Source organism: Scomber japonicus, chromosome 23, assembly GCF_027409825.1.
Source record: "Scomber japonicus isolate fScoJap1 chromosome 23, fScoJap1.pri, whole genome shotgun sequence".
NCBI lineage: Eukaryota > Metazoa > Chordata > Actinopteri > Scombriformes > Scombridae > Scomber > Scomber japonicus.
Genome location: NC_070600.1, coordinates 7,331,671 through 7,345,685, shown reverse-complemented (window position 1 = coordinate 7,345,685; position 14,015 = coordinate 7,331,671). Strand labels below are relative to the sequence as shown.

Below are 14,015 nucleotides of genomic sequence, written 5' to 3'. Positions count from 1 at the left end.
CCCTCTAGACTATCTCCGCCAAAGCTATGGACTGTCTACGGATTTCGCTCCGCCGTGCGACTACAACAAACTGGTGCTGTCTCTTCTTTCGGGCCTACCCAACGAAGTGGACTTTGCTGTTAACGTTTGCACTCTGCTTTCCAACGAGAGCAAGCACGCCATGCAGCTGGACAAGGACCCCAAACTGGTCACGTTGCTGCTGGCCCACGCTGGCGTCTTTGATGACTGTACGTTTTTTTCTCTACTCAACTCATTGCACACATTTGAACTTTGGCCAACAAAGAAACCTTAAAGTAAACACACCTTTTTTAGACATTTGATTCTCTATATTTAATTAGTGTAGAATATTGGTTTCCTAGCAAAACCACTAACTTCAGTTTGTCTGCTGTAATTGAAATTGGTGGATGTCAAAAGTGCATTTAATTTTCATGCAAATTATTGAGAGGAACACTTTTATTTAGAAAATCTTCATTTGAATTTTAATTGTGTAGCCCTAGAGTTAAATAATTAATCTGGAGGTAAGACTCTGCAAATATGTCCTCCTTTTCTGCCTCCTTTTCTCACCTCTTCATTCTAGGATCAAATATACTAGATTGTTATCATCTCTAATGTATAATTTATTAAAGGGCAATTGAAGAACAAGAGATAAAGAATACTGAGTTGAAACTGTTGATGCCTCCTTTAACCATCCCTCTTTGCCTTTGCAGCGCTAGGCAGCTTCTCCGGGGTATTTGGGACGGACTGGAAGGAGAAAACCTGCCGGGACTTTATCAGGGTAAAGAAAAGACGTGTTTGGCTGAATACGTCTCTTTTAATTGACCGTGTTTATATAGAACTAACCCTGCTTGGAGCCAGAAATATAGTGCTTTGAGTCTGCAGTCAAATTTGATTGGATCCAACATGAGAGGTTTCAACCTGAGTTATCCAATGAAGGGCTGGTCCTCCTGCTCAGATTGTAAAGTTGGACTAACGGACTAGCTGATACTGTTAGCCTTAGTCCTATCTGTGACTGGAGACTAACTACATTTCTCTATGACTCCCTCATTTGAGTGGGACCAACTAAAGGCTGAGTGTCCAATGAACAAAAGTGCTCTCTAGTAGGAATCCCTGCTAACTTTAGTAGGCTAAGGTAATTAGCTTACCCTTTCTAAATGGAACCCATGATGGGTCCTCCAAACATAAGTGTTTTAAAGAGACGGGTGTCTTAAATAGCTGATAACTGATAATAACCAGAGCTATCTGGACTCGTTGAAATAGGGGGAAAATATCTTCAACATTTGTAGTCTACACAGTGACAGTGACAGTGACGGACTCCAGCTAGTAGTGCACCGGGGCTGTCTCCTAGCAACGCCGGCCCTTAGGTGTCAGTCAACCACCACCATGGGAAATACCCATCCAGAGCCCTGAAAGCTTAATCACCGTTACCACAAATATGTCAAAAAATGATTTTATCCTCTTTTGAAAAATGGGGGGAAAATATGCGCAAGTGGCTGCAGCGTCATTATAGATTCTGTAGCAGAACGTGTAGAGGATTCAAATCTCGGTTCAACTTTTTTTTTAACATGGTGCAAGTGTCATGATTATGGGCGTAATCGCGTTCACTTGGCACCACTGCCAGATTAAGCATATAGTTTGGCAGTAAGCTGATATCACAGTAACCTGAGTTTTATGGGTTTTGTGTGACAGTGATGCTATTCTAACTTCAGATTAGGCTTCTTAAAGTTGATAAAGTGATGACATGCGAGTTATTTAATGCGGTTAATTTAATACTGCCTAATTTAGCTATAATTGAATTACTAGAGTGCATCAGTGTGGTTTAACTAACAGCTGCTGTGTTTTCTCTGCAGTTCTGGAAAGAGGTGGTGGAGGACACTGAAGTCAGGGAGCTGATCTGGGACAAGAGCAACCCAGTACAAGGTAAAAACCACACAAAGCAATAAAAGCGTTCACTCATGTGTGCTCCCGCAGTGTGTTTATTGACACCTGAAATACTCGAGTGTGCAGACTTTGTTTACCGTGACTCCCTTTTGTAGTTTTCCTTGTGTAATACCTCTAATTGAGATTGGAACCTCTCCTTTTTCCCCCACCAGCTCATATATGTGAAACATTGTGCATGCAGCTCTAAATGCTTCCTCCTCTTCTTCAGATGGTACGTTGTCTGAGGAGCGCTGGCAAAGCCTCTTCCACCCGCCACGGAACTCTGGTATCAGTGATATGGAGGCCCAGCGGGTGCTGCAGATTGCCGTTATCCTGCGAAACCTCTCCTTCGAGGAGGCCAACGTCAAGCTGCTGGCGGCCAACCGAACGTGCCTGCGCTTCCTTTTGCTCTGTGCCCACTGTAACCTCATCTCACTCCGACAGCTCGGACTCGACACGTTGGGCAACGTGGCTGCCGAGGTGGGTCTGACTTCACCGTTTTTTTGGTCCATAGAGCAAAAAGGGAATTTAATATGGTGATATTTTACCGTTTAAAGTGAGGAAAAGTTAAGAGGTTTTTTCTTTTTTGAAGTATGAGGTTATGGATTTGGGTCAGTTCCGTAATGTTAGTAAAAATGAACTGTCTGATGAGGTTTCCAAATGTAGGTCACTGTGACACACTCTTAAACCACCATCTCTAATCCAAAACAGTGTGTGATGCAGTGGTCTGAACAGGTTGGATTGAACTAATAAGAGTGTGTGTGGGTGGGCGGGGCAGGAGTTTAGCGGATTCATCGATTTTGAATATATTGAAATACATTAGTATGTTATAAATTGAAGAGCTTGTTTGTTGTTTTCCAGACGAATAATTAAGCAAACAGCTTGCGTTAATATGGAAATGTGCAACGTCGACAACAATAACGTCATACTGTTCATCCGGCAACTAAGCTCATATTATCTTCCAAAATCAAACGGATTAATGAATAAATAATGAGCTCCTAGTAAAAAAACAGGCGTGTGTGCGTGCGTGTGTGTTCAGTTGGTCCGAGACTGAGTGGCGGCATGTATAGAAACAAAATCAAATGTAGTGGTTACCGGAAGAAACGAGGCCTACGGCTGCCAGATGGTGTGTTGTGACACTTCCAGGCAGTCTGTTATTTAGAATCATTTTAACATATTAGATCGACCCGAGGTGAATAATCACATCGCCCGGCCGGCAGTAACAGAAATACAGTCAACTCAGACCAAACCTTCAAGTCCAGCATAGAAAAACAGTTTAAATCATTGAAATGGAAAATGTTTGTTGCTCAGAAGCCACAGTGCTTCAGTATCAGATTTATTGATATGAGATGCGATATAGAGATCAGCTCCTCTATTTTTAGAGTGTATGCATACAGTCCCTGATAAAATCAGTTAAGCCTTTGATGTCATTAGTTGAATGGTTGAATTTCCAGCACTTCAAACATTCTTTAGATATTTTACTGCCAAGCTTTGTGTTATCTGTCAATGTAAACAATATAAATAGTACTTGATAACCTTTTTGTTAAGAAAATGTCAGCGTTTCTGTATTTAACTTTCAGCTTTTAACTATAGTAGAAGTCGTGCTTTGTGTTCGATAAGTGCAGTTATTATTCAGGTTAGTGTAACTGATAAATATTTCAGTGTGTCTCCTCTTGATCGTGTCTATAAATAATAGTGTGTTCACTCTTCTATATGTTTTTAAATTGACTTATTGGTCGTTGAGATCGTTCAATAAATCTCATCCGACTTTCCGTAGCTTCAGCTGGATCCCGTAGACTTTCGGACGACCCATCTGATCTTTCACACCATCACCAAATGCTTGATGTCCAGGGACCGGTTCCTCAAAATGAGAGGTGAGTCAGATGTAGCCCTGGCAAACTTGATCTTCTGTGTTGATATATGAAGCATCTTAAACTAAAAAAGAACGTCTTGCTTGAATGTGCGTCCCTCAGCCATGGAGATCCTGGGCAACCTCAGCAAAGCGGAGGACAATGGCGTGCTAATCTGCGAGTATGTGGACCAGGACTCGTACAGGGAAGTAATGATGCTTCTCACCCTGCCTGACCTCATGCTCCTCATGGCCTCATTGGAGGTGCTGTACCTGCTGGCCCAGCTAGGAGAGATTCCCTGCAGCAAGATCGCCTCTGTAGACCACAGCATAGGTATGAACCCTCTGTCATCACATCTATCTGTTCTACGGTTCAAATGAACCACTGTGGGAAAGTTTACTTTGCCTAATTTTGAGTCATTCAGATTAATTCTACCTAATCAGTGAACCCAGGGCTTGAAATCTTCTGTCACATGGGATCAGTAGAGTTTTGGTATTTTGTCTGCCTGCCAAGTTTAGTCACTCTAGACACTCCACTCATGAGGAACCAGCTCAAATATCAACCTCTGCTTTTTACCCATGAAGTAATTATGTGTTCTTTTCTCTGGATTTGGATAGCGTTCCCACCAGAGGAATGAGTCGGATCCCTGATCTGTTAAATAGCCGTTACGTTCCTGCATGTTCGGACTGAGCTCATCCGTGCTGATCTTCGCGTCCTTTCTTTTTCTTTCCCGTCAGACCTGTTGGTGCGGTTAGTATCTGTTGACCTTCACACATTTGGACCAGACGCCCTAACAGCGGTGCGGTTGATCGAGCATCAGGCCAACGCCGAACAGGCTGCTGAGGTCCGACCACAGCTGGTGGAGCAGGTTCCTGCAGCCGTGCAGGGAGCTCCAGCGCCTGGTGAGTGCCTCCCTCCGTCCCTCACGCACAAATATGTCACGCTGCAGAGGGGGATTTTAGTGAAATTTGCACCTGTAGGCCAGTCAGTTGTCACAGAATGTTTCTGTCTTAACAAGGGTTATACATTCTGCCCCCTGCCAGGCAATCAGGAAAATTACAAGGAGGGTGAAATGATTGGCTAATACAGTCTTTCTTTTGCTTTGAGTAGACTATGTAATGGTCAGATGAAGAGCTGAGCTGAGTGTTGCTGATTTTAACAAGCAATTTTAGCAATATTTATGGATTTTCCTGTCTGTAATTCGACACTTAACTGTAGGCAATCAACACAAGTTATGGTTCACTTGAAAGCTGACATGTAGTTTATGGACTGAAAAACTCCCCTGAACTTAAGAAATACATGTTAAAGCAGTAGGAAAGTTGATTATTCAACAAGATGTGGAAGTGTTTTTTTTATTTATTTTTTTTTTATCTATATACATGTGACAAGGTGTCTGAAGTTACACAAATGTCTTTTTAAATCTGACTTTGCTCTTGGAAGTTAAGATGCCAGGACTCCACAGAAGACATTTCTATATAAATAATTAAAAAGACACATGAATAATAATAATAACCACAGTATGTGAATAATAGTATAAAGAGAGAAGCTAACAGGAATCTCAAAGCCATAAATGGTGCGTTGGAGTCAGATGAGCTTTTAACAACCTGGAGTAAAACTACCACAGAAACACAATTAACCCAAGAAGAAACCAAATAAAGTTTGTGCTCAATTCAAATCAGTTAAAGTCAAAGCAGATCTTCATTTCACTCTGTATATATGCGTTTAGAGCAGAGAGATAAAAACCTGTTTTAATAGCACACGCTAGCCCAGAGCTGTAACATAGTATCAGACAGTCCACACTGACTAACTCACCTGTTGCTGAACTCTTCAAGGTTATGATGTTGGGAGCCGAGCGCTGCTTGCATTAGTCAAACTTGTTTGTTTTGAACCAAGTCTTGGCTGAAATGCCTTCTGAATTATGACATCTTTTTTTTTTTTTTTTTTTTCTATGTATCTTGGCATACATCGCTTGGAATTTTTACGAGGGGAAAATCCAAACAAATGGACACGTTTCTCTTGCACCATCACCTATTTAACGATTCATATATATGAATTTTTTTTTCTCTTTCTAACTGATAGTACTTAATCTCTGCACAACGTGATATAAGCAGGTGGCAAATAAATCTAATGCAGATGTGAAAGCAGCTTCCCAAATTACTGCCAGCGCCTACGAGTGTGTGTGAAATAACAAGTGACCCCTGGTGGGAATCAAATCCACCTAACCTTGGAAAGTGTTGTTCCTTTTGGCTGTCAGTGTGCATAACAGGGCCACTAAAGCAAAGTTATTAGTTTGCTGACATCTAGTGGACAGCGTGGGGAGGGGTGAGAACCTTGAAGTGTGTTGAATCAATACAACAATGCTTTTTCTATAGCTTTGTAGTGCCCTCTGTCAGCTTTCAGTAAATCACACAGAAGCATTTACCTACGTGTTTTTTTTTTTTTTTTTTTTTCTTTGTGTCTCCGCAGTAACAAGGGTCGCTGTTCAGTCCACTCAACCACCACCTGGTATTGTTGAACTAGATGGGGAGAAATTTACACTGCAATGGTAAGATTGATTTATCTAGACATTATTATTTAAATGAAGAACAAGTACAGATACAGTATCGATCGTCATCTTCTGTTCTAATGTTTTAAATGGTAAAGGGCGCTTCACATTCACCCGTTCACACTCACATTCATATGCTGATGAGAGAGGCTGCCACACAAGGTGCCAACCTGCTCATCAGGAGTTCTAATGCTCATTCACACATACACCCACACACCGATGGCTTAGCCTTCGGGAGCAATTTTGGGTTTAGTATCTTGCCCATACGGACTATGTTCTCATTGGATGATCCACTCTACCTCTTGAGCCCCATTTAGCTCTACATATGGGTATGGATATGATAATGGCGTATGTGGAGGGGTGGTGCAATCACCTTCTACATGCAACCTTAAATTTTAATTCAATTTTATGTTGGCATTTTGTAAAGAAACCGAAATGTGTCATTATTTTTTTTTCAGTCATAGTTTCGATGTTTGCTTGATAACCTAACCCCTGTCCCCTGTCCAGGCTAAACGCACACTTCGAGACGAACCCCGAGGGCTCCATGTCTCGGTCAGAAATGTACTCCGAGTACCTGGGCATGTGCAGCAAAATGGGACGAAGTAACATCTTGAACTCCACCGGCTTCCTCAAATGTCTGCGGTCAGTCCCCATTCCTCCCCTGTCTGATGCTTTTATGTTCCAGCGGCACAGAGCTCACAGTAATGTCTGTGCCCTGACCAGACTTAACACCGAAATCTTTGCCTTTTGTAGAGCAGCTTTATCAAAGCGTGGCTGTTATGAGTTTCTAGCACGTGTTGTGGGAAGGCATCTTTTAGTTTTATGGATGTTTTGGAAATTCTATTCCTTAGTGAAGAGATGGGAGACATTTGTGGCTTGTAGAGATTTATCTAGAAAGTATTGAATAAAATGTACCACCCATGTGACGATACATTTTTGCCCCCCTCCCCCGCCACCACAGGACTGTGTTTCCAAATCACACGATGCGGCGGCAAGAGGAGGCAAGAGCCAACGGCCAAGTCCAAATCCTCCTGGTAGGGCTAAGGCGAAGGTCAATCCCCCTGCCCATCCAGCTGTACTACCAGCAGCCTCATCAACAGCAGCAGCAGAATCCGGGTGCAGCACCTTCTCCAGCAGCCCGACACGATGCCCCTGGAGACCCTCAGGCCCCGGCTCCAGGTAGAACAACGAATTCAAATCACGTCATCACACCTGAGAATATCTGAACTGTTGTTGATCAGACCGTACAGACACATGGACATTTTTTGTTGAATTGCAGTAGATTTGAGTACACTAATAATAATTTATGAGCCTGACATTTTCATAATTTAGTCATTACACCCCAGGAGAAAGTTAACAGTCTATCTGTATAGTTAACAAAGTCGTATGCATCAGATTTTGTTGACCACCTAAGATGCTGACACTCATAATATGTCCCCCCTCTGGGTCAGTTCTGATGTGCTTGACAGAAGTGGTATTCAGTAAATCGTATACACAACATTAGAAGCTGAAGAACTATGTAGGGAGAGAAAAGGCTTTTCAGAAAAAGTGATATTGTGAAGAAAGGATGCTGGCAGTCTTGCAGAGAGAGCAGAGCTGGTACCATTGGGACCAAGATGGCTGAACTAATTACAAAGGCAAACATATTGAGAAAATGATCAAAGGAAAAGAAGTCACTTGGAGAAGCTTACTAGGGAAATTGAAAGGAGGCAGCTAAGCTGTATCACATGTCATGAACACAGAACACATTTAGCAGTGCTGCATTATTAGTGTTTCTGCATCCATAAAATTTCAATCATTTTGAAAGTCTGATTGAAACAACATACAAGGTCATTCTTTGAATATTTGAGTATACTGTGCACACGGTTATAGCATCAGCTAGCATCTCGCATGTATAAAAGCATATTTAAAAAGATTGCTAAAACTGCAGGAACCATTCAGCTATTATATGTTTGTTTTTGGGTAATGATCACAGCATATTAAAGTACACAGGATTAAGGATCATGTGAACAGTAATTATAGCTTGTATAGAATGTAGTAACAAAGTCAACCTAGATAAAAGCATGTGACCCACTTTGGATTGATTATGGGGAGGATGTGAATTAAAGAGAATATTGCAAACGGTGCAGGAGGAGACCGAGAAATCACAGGTAGCACAAGCAACACTGTGGCAGTGAAGAGGAGGCTCCACCACTGTGACCCGCTCTCCACCACTGCCTCTCCCTTTCTCTTTTCACTGTCCTCACCCCTCTTCTTATCAGACCACTGCTGCTAATGGAGAAAATATATGAATAAACAAAGCTTTGAAGCTTTTGGTACAGCCCTAATTTACATTTCAGTGTTGTGGTTTGGTGTCAATCAAAAGACTGAAAACACTCTTTTTAAACTAGAAAACCTTGTATTTAAATGTTTGTGTGTTTGTGTGTGAATGTGTGACCAGGCTTACCTCCCGGGCATCCCATCCTTGGACCCTTGTTTGTCCGGGCCACAGGCCCCAACCTCAGCACCGGAGGTGCCACCCCATCAATGGCCTTCACTGCACAGGAACCTCCCCATGCAAGCCACCCGACTGTTTCCCGGCACCCGGTGCCCCCGCAGGTGCCTCCCCAGTTACCACCAAATCCTATGGCAGCAGTACAGCAGCAGCAGGTCCGACCTGGTCCAGTGGTCCAGATCCCAACGTCGGTACCAGCAACCCAGAACCACAGCCCCCAGAACCCTGCCGCTTCAGCTCAGCAACAGCAGCAACACTCCCCCATGCTGCCCACAGGGACACCTGTCACGCTTTTTCAGCAGGTACCACAGGGCCACATCCTTACCGCCAGGGTCCAAGGTGTGTGCCCCCCAATCACCCAGCATCCACCCCTTCCTCAAACCCCTCCCTTGTCCGGGCAGCAGGGTGGAGCTCTCCAGGTAGAGGCTCAGTGTGGTGCTGTTGTATCAGCATCCTCCCCTCCCATCCAGGTGGGGGCTGGTCAGGCGTTGAGTATCGCAGGTGTTCCCAATTCCCAGGGGTCACGTGTCACATTTCAGAATATCGCCCCCAAACCAGCGCCAAACCAGTCAGTTGGACCAGCAGCCACGATAGCCACTCCCAACCAGCAGCCTCAACAGCAGGCGCAGAGTGTAGTAATAGTCAGTCCCAACCCCCAGCAGAACCCCGCCTACACCCCTGCCATACACCAGATCGTTCTTGCCAACCCCTCTGCCATTCCCGGTACCCAGACTATCCAGATAGCAGGGCAGCCTGGACCTGCTTCCAGCCCCTGCCCACCTCCTGTCTCTCACTCCAATACCCAGGTCCAGACTAATCAAACTGTCAGCCACGCACTGTCCATGAAACGGCATCAACAGCAACATCAACAGCAGTCACAGCTCCAAATTATTTCCCAACCTCCTCCCTCTCAGCCTACCTCCACTGAGTCCAGCTTGATCAAACAGCTACTGCTTCCAAAGCGAGGGCCTTCTACGCCGGGAGGAAAGCTTATCCTACCCGCTCCACAGGTGCCCCCTCCCAACAGCACGATAGCCCCAAGTCCACAGGTCATCTACCAGACAGGCTTCAGCTCCCAGGGACCCTCTCCTCAGCCTCAGCAGCTCAACGTTCAGCTGGTTCCTGGCCAGCTTCCTGCTGCAGGAGCCCCGGCCCTACAGACAGTCCAGCTCTTGCCAGGCCAGCTCATTTCCACTAGTAGCTCAGGGGCAGCTACCATCATCCAGGGCCCCACGGCAGCTGCACAAGTGACATTCACCGTGGTCCCCAGCACTGGCTTCAGCACCTCTACTGCTGCTGTTGCTGCTGTCAGCCAGGGTGCAGTGGCCCCGGGTGTTCCCCCTTCTCCATTCTCTACTGGAACCGTGCCCCACCACGCCCCAGCAGCTCCACCTCCACCACCACTGCCAGCTCCCCTCAGAGGAGACAAGATTATTTGTCAAAAGGAGGAGGAGGCCAAGGACGCCACAGGGCTGCACGTCCATGAGAGAAAGATAGAGGTGATGGAGAACTCTTCTTTGGCAGAAGGAGACTCCAATGGCAAAACCAGTAATGGTGATGTTGCAGCAGGTGCCAAGCTGCTAAATGGTCGGAAGTGCATGGAGTCTAATCTACCTCCATACCACTCAGGGAACAGTCAGGGGGCACTAAATGGCCCGGCTACGGAGAGTCCCCCTGCTAATGGGAAGCAGGCCCTCTCCCCTGGCCAAAACACCCCCCTGGAGGGTAACCCCGACCCCAAAAAGACTCTAGTCAACGGGGTGTGTGACTTTGATCGGGGTGAAAGTGGTGGCAACTTTAATAAAAACATTCCAAATCACATTGCTTCCAAACAGTACTTGGGGAATGGGGAGGTGGGCCCCTCTGAGAAGAGTCACGGCTCAAACCCTCCTCTCCCTAGCCCTCCTCCTCCCCAGCAGGACACTGCCAAAGCCCAGCAGGCTGAGCGCCTGGCCAACGGACCCCAGGCAGTAGGCACCAAGCCACCCTCGGAATTAACCAATGGACCTTTGGGGCCAGGCCATGCTGTGCCTGTGCTAAGACAGCAACTGCTCCCCAATTCTTCCCTCCCCTCCACTGTTAATGTTACCTCCCAGAGTCTTGCTGCCTCTCCTGCAAATGGAGTGGCCTCTGAGGCTCGAGGCCTCAAGAGGCCAGCTGAGAACGAGGACCGCAGTTCAGCGGCAGCATCCTCGGGGATCCCCAACAAAGTGGGAGTGCGGATCATCACCATCAGTGACCCCAACAACGCCGGCAGCAGTGCCACCATGGTGGCAGTGCCAGCAGGAACAGACCCAAGCACAGTAGCCAAAGTAGCAATAGAGAATGCCACTCAGCAGAGGAACTGCTCGCCCACACAGGCAGCTGGCTCAACGGTGAGTGATTGGAGGGTTAGTTTCACAGTAAGCCACCTTTTATCCAGTGTGCTCTAGTGGTGTGACTTGGTGTCAGGTCTGCCACTAATTGTGTCTACCATAGAGTATTTGCATTAGTAAGTCATATATTTGGTCTGTGGTAAGTGTGTTTTCCAGTTTACCAGCTCTGTTTGTAGTTAAATGAATTCTGTGGCTTCATCGCAAGGAAACTTAGTTTGTTTACATTCAGTGTTACTCATCAGACACATTATGTGTCCTTACAGTCAGATGTTCCAAAACATGTGCAAATCCTTTTTTTGTTAACTTGTATATGAACTGCTATGATTATGAAGTTGTTCATCAGCTGTAATCCATGTCAAATAGAAAGGCAGCCCAAATGTGTCCCTAATGTTTGTTTTCAGTTGGACAAGACATGTCATCTCTCAGAGAAACAGTGACAGTATATACCTTACAAAAACAAAACGTGCTGATCAATGTTGGTGTGTGTGTGCATATATAGTAACACATCCTATCATAGTATTAAATAATGAGCTGTATCTCAACTCACTCTTAACACAGGGTACAGTGTACATCCTATGAGGCTTTGAGGGACATGGCACTATTGGCATTTTACTACTTAACAAAGACTACAGATTTTTTTAAATTTTGTTGGACATTTTGATTATTACAGAGAAACTCTAGGAAATATTGCCCTATGGTGACATTAGTGGTCAGAAACTACAGAGTACCATTTTAACGTGGTTTCAGTATTTGATTCAGATGTGTAATATTTTAGTGTCAGGCCACAGACTAAAATGTGACAATATTGTGAAACTACAAATGTTAGAAAAGTTATTTACTACCCAAACGTGTGTGTCTGTGTGTGTCTGTGTGTGTGTGTGTGTATGTGTGTGTAGCTTGAAGTGTAAAATGTGATCTAGTTTAGGACTGATTTAAAACAGTCATTCTGACACTAAACACTGCCACATGTTTATTGCAGATTGTACGGGTTTAGTGGGATCATGTTTTTCACTACTTATTTTACTTATTTTGGCACTGCTTTCATGTTTGAAGCTGTGACTGTGCTGCTCTGTACATTGCACTTATGACATAGGCTGTGTGTAAATCATGAAACTGAACCGCCTGTCAAAAAGCGGGTGATAGAAATGAGTATCTGGTTGCATCTTTCCGTTTTATATAACAGGATGTGCAATAAAAGTGTCAGCTCAATGATGAAAATGGGTTGCTAGCATTGAAAATCTGATTCTATGTGTTTGCAGTCTATAAACTTGAACTTTAATCAAATTGTTATATATATCTGTGAAAAGATTATTTAAGAGCAAAAAGGGTGGAGTACAAACAGTTTTAAAGTCACACTGAACTCAATTCAACAAAAATATTAACACACTTCACATGTTGGGGGCTTATAGGATTCAGGCGTGATGGAGGTTAAGAAGGTGAGGCCAGTTAAGACCATGTGGCCCTCACTGATACCCACCTCCTATAGCAAAGCAGCTGAGAGAACAACCTCCGCTTATAGACAGGCCAAGGTTACATCTCAGCCAACAAGATCTTTCTAAGGACCATTTGATATCATCTCATTCTTTAAAAAATAGCTCCCATTTAAGGGAATCAACCAGCGTTATTCTTCCAGATGTGTTTATTGTATTCACTTGAAGATGAATACAATACTATGTTTTTAATGCTGAATATTTATTTAACTTCTCTCACGTGGTCTCTTCCACAGCCTACCATTACCCCGTCCCCGCCCCCTGTTTCCCAGCCTGCACAAGCAGGTAACCACAGCCCTCGTCTCCCAACACAGCAAACCCCTGGAGCACCACCAGAGCAAAGCAGGAAAGAGGGGCAAAACTTCAAGTGTCTGTGGCAATCCTGTAAACGGTACGTGTCAGTACAGCATGGACAGGCTGTTTTTACTCTAGTGATTAATAGCGCACCCAACTGTCTCTCTCTTTCTTGTGCATTGCTTATAATTAACCTTAGCTGAGCCGCTGTCAAGCTCCTGCTGATTTGTCCCTTATTTCCTTCTGTAGATGGTTTGAAACGCCGTCTCAGGTGTTTTACCACGCAGCAACGAAACATGGCGGAAAAGATGTGTATGGAGGCCAGTGTCAATGGGAAGGATGTGAACCTTTTCCTCGGCAGAGACTGTCCTTCATAACGCATCTACAGGTAAGACTCTTTCTGTGACTGATAGTGGAAGACTGACAAGTTGGACAGTAGAATAATAAAAAGTGGAATAACTGTCACAACTCATAAAGGAACGCTTCATCAACATGAATTAAAAAGATAGGACGATGGCTTTGGAACCATATATGCAGCTACTTACAGCTGATTTACTCATGTTTACAGTTTCCCAAGTTCTCAGGGTAGTTCAGTTTCTGACTTTGATGTCTCTCAGTGGAAGTAGTACTTTAATCAAATTGTTATATATATCTGTGGAAAGGCATGTATTTAAGAGCAAAAAGGGTTCAGTACAAACAGTTTTTAAAGTCGCACTGAACTCGATTCAACAAAAATATTAACACACTTCACATGTTGGGGGCTTATAGGATTCAGGCGTGATGGAGGTTAAGAAGGTGAGGCCAGTTAAGACCATGTGGCCCTCACTGATACCCACCTCCTATAGCAAAGCAGCTGAGAGAACAACCTCCGCTTATAGACAGGCCAAGGTTACATCTCCGCCAACAAGATCTTTCTAAGGATCATTTGATATCATCTCATTCTGTACCAACAGTACAAGATTAATCTAAAATCATTCTGTTCTTTCTTTTCCAGGATAAGCACTGTTCTCGAGAGGCTTTGCTGGCTGGACTCAAACTAGAGGAGCAGCA

The 14,015-nt window shown here is 44.4% G+C and overlaps 1 protein-coding gene across 1 annotated transcript in view; it reads left to right on the top strand.

The window, feature by feature from the left end:
• Window positions 1-14,015, top strand: part of arid2 (AT rich interactive domain 2 (ARID, RFX-like)) — a 36,197-nt gene that overhangs the window by 18,879 nt on the left and 3,303 nt on the right. The window contains exons 5-18 of the mRNA XM_053313875.1: window positions 9-227; window positions 708-775; window positions 1,848-1,917; window positions 2,147-2,397; window positions 3,695-3,791; window positions 3,891-4,100; window positions 4,505-4,669; window positions 6,234-6,312; window positions 6,820-6,954; window positions 7,274-7,491; window positions 8,753-11,181; window positions 12,908-13,062; window positions 13,215-13,353; window positions 13,960-14,015. The exon at window positions 13,960-14,015 is cut by the window's right edge and continues 30 nt beyond it. Coding sequence (XP_053169850.1) covers window positions 9-227; window positions 708-775; window positions 1,848-1,917; window positions 2,147-2,397; window positions 3,695-3,791; window positions 3,891-4,100; window positions 4,505-4,669; window positions 6,234-6,312; window positions 6,820-6,954; window positions 7,274-7,491; window positions 8,753-11,181; window positions 12,908-13,062; window positions 13,215-13,353; window positions 13,960-14,015 — 4,291 coding nt within the window. The remainder of the gene's footprint in view (window positions 1-8; window positions 228-707; window positions 776-1,847; window positions 1,918-2,146; window positions 2,398-3,694; window positions 3,792-3,890; window positions 4,101-4,504; window positions 4,670-6,233; window positions 6,313-6,819; window positions 6,955-7,273; window positions 7,492-8,752; window positions 11,182-12,907; window positions 13,063-13,214; window positions 13,354-13,959) is intronic.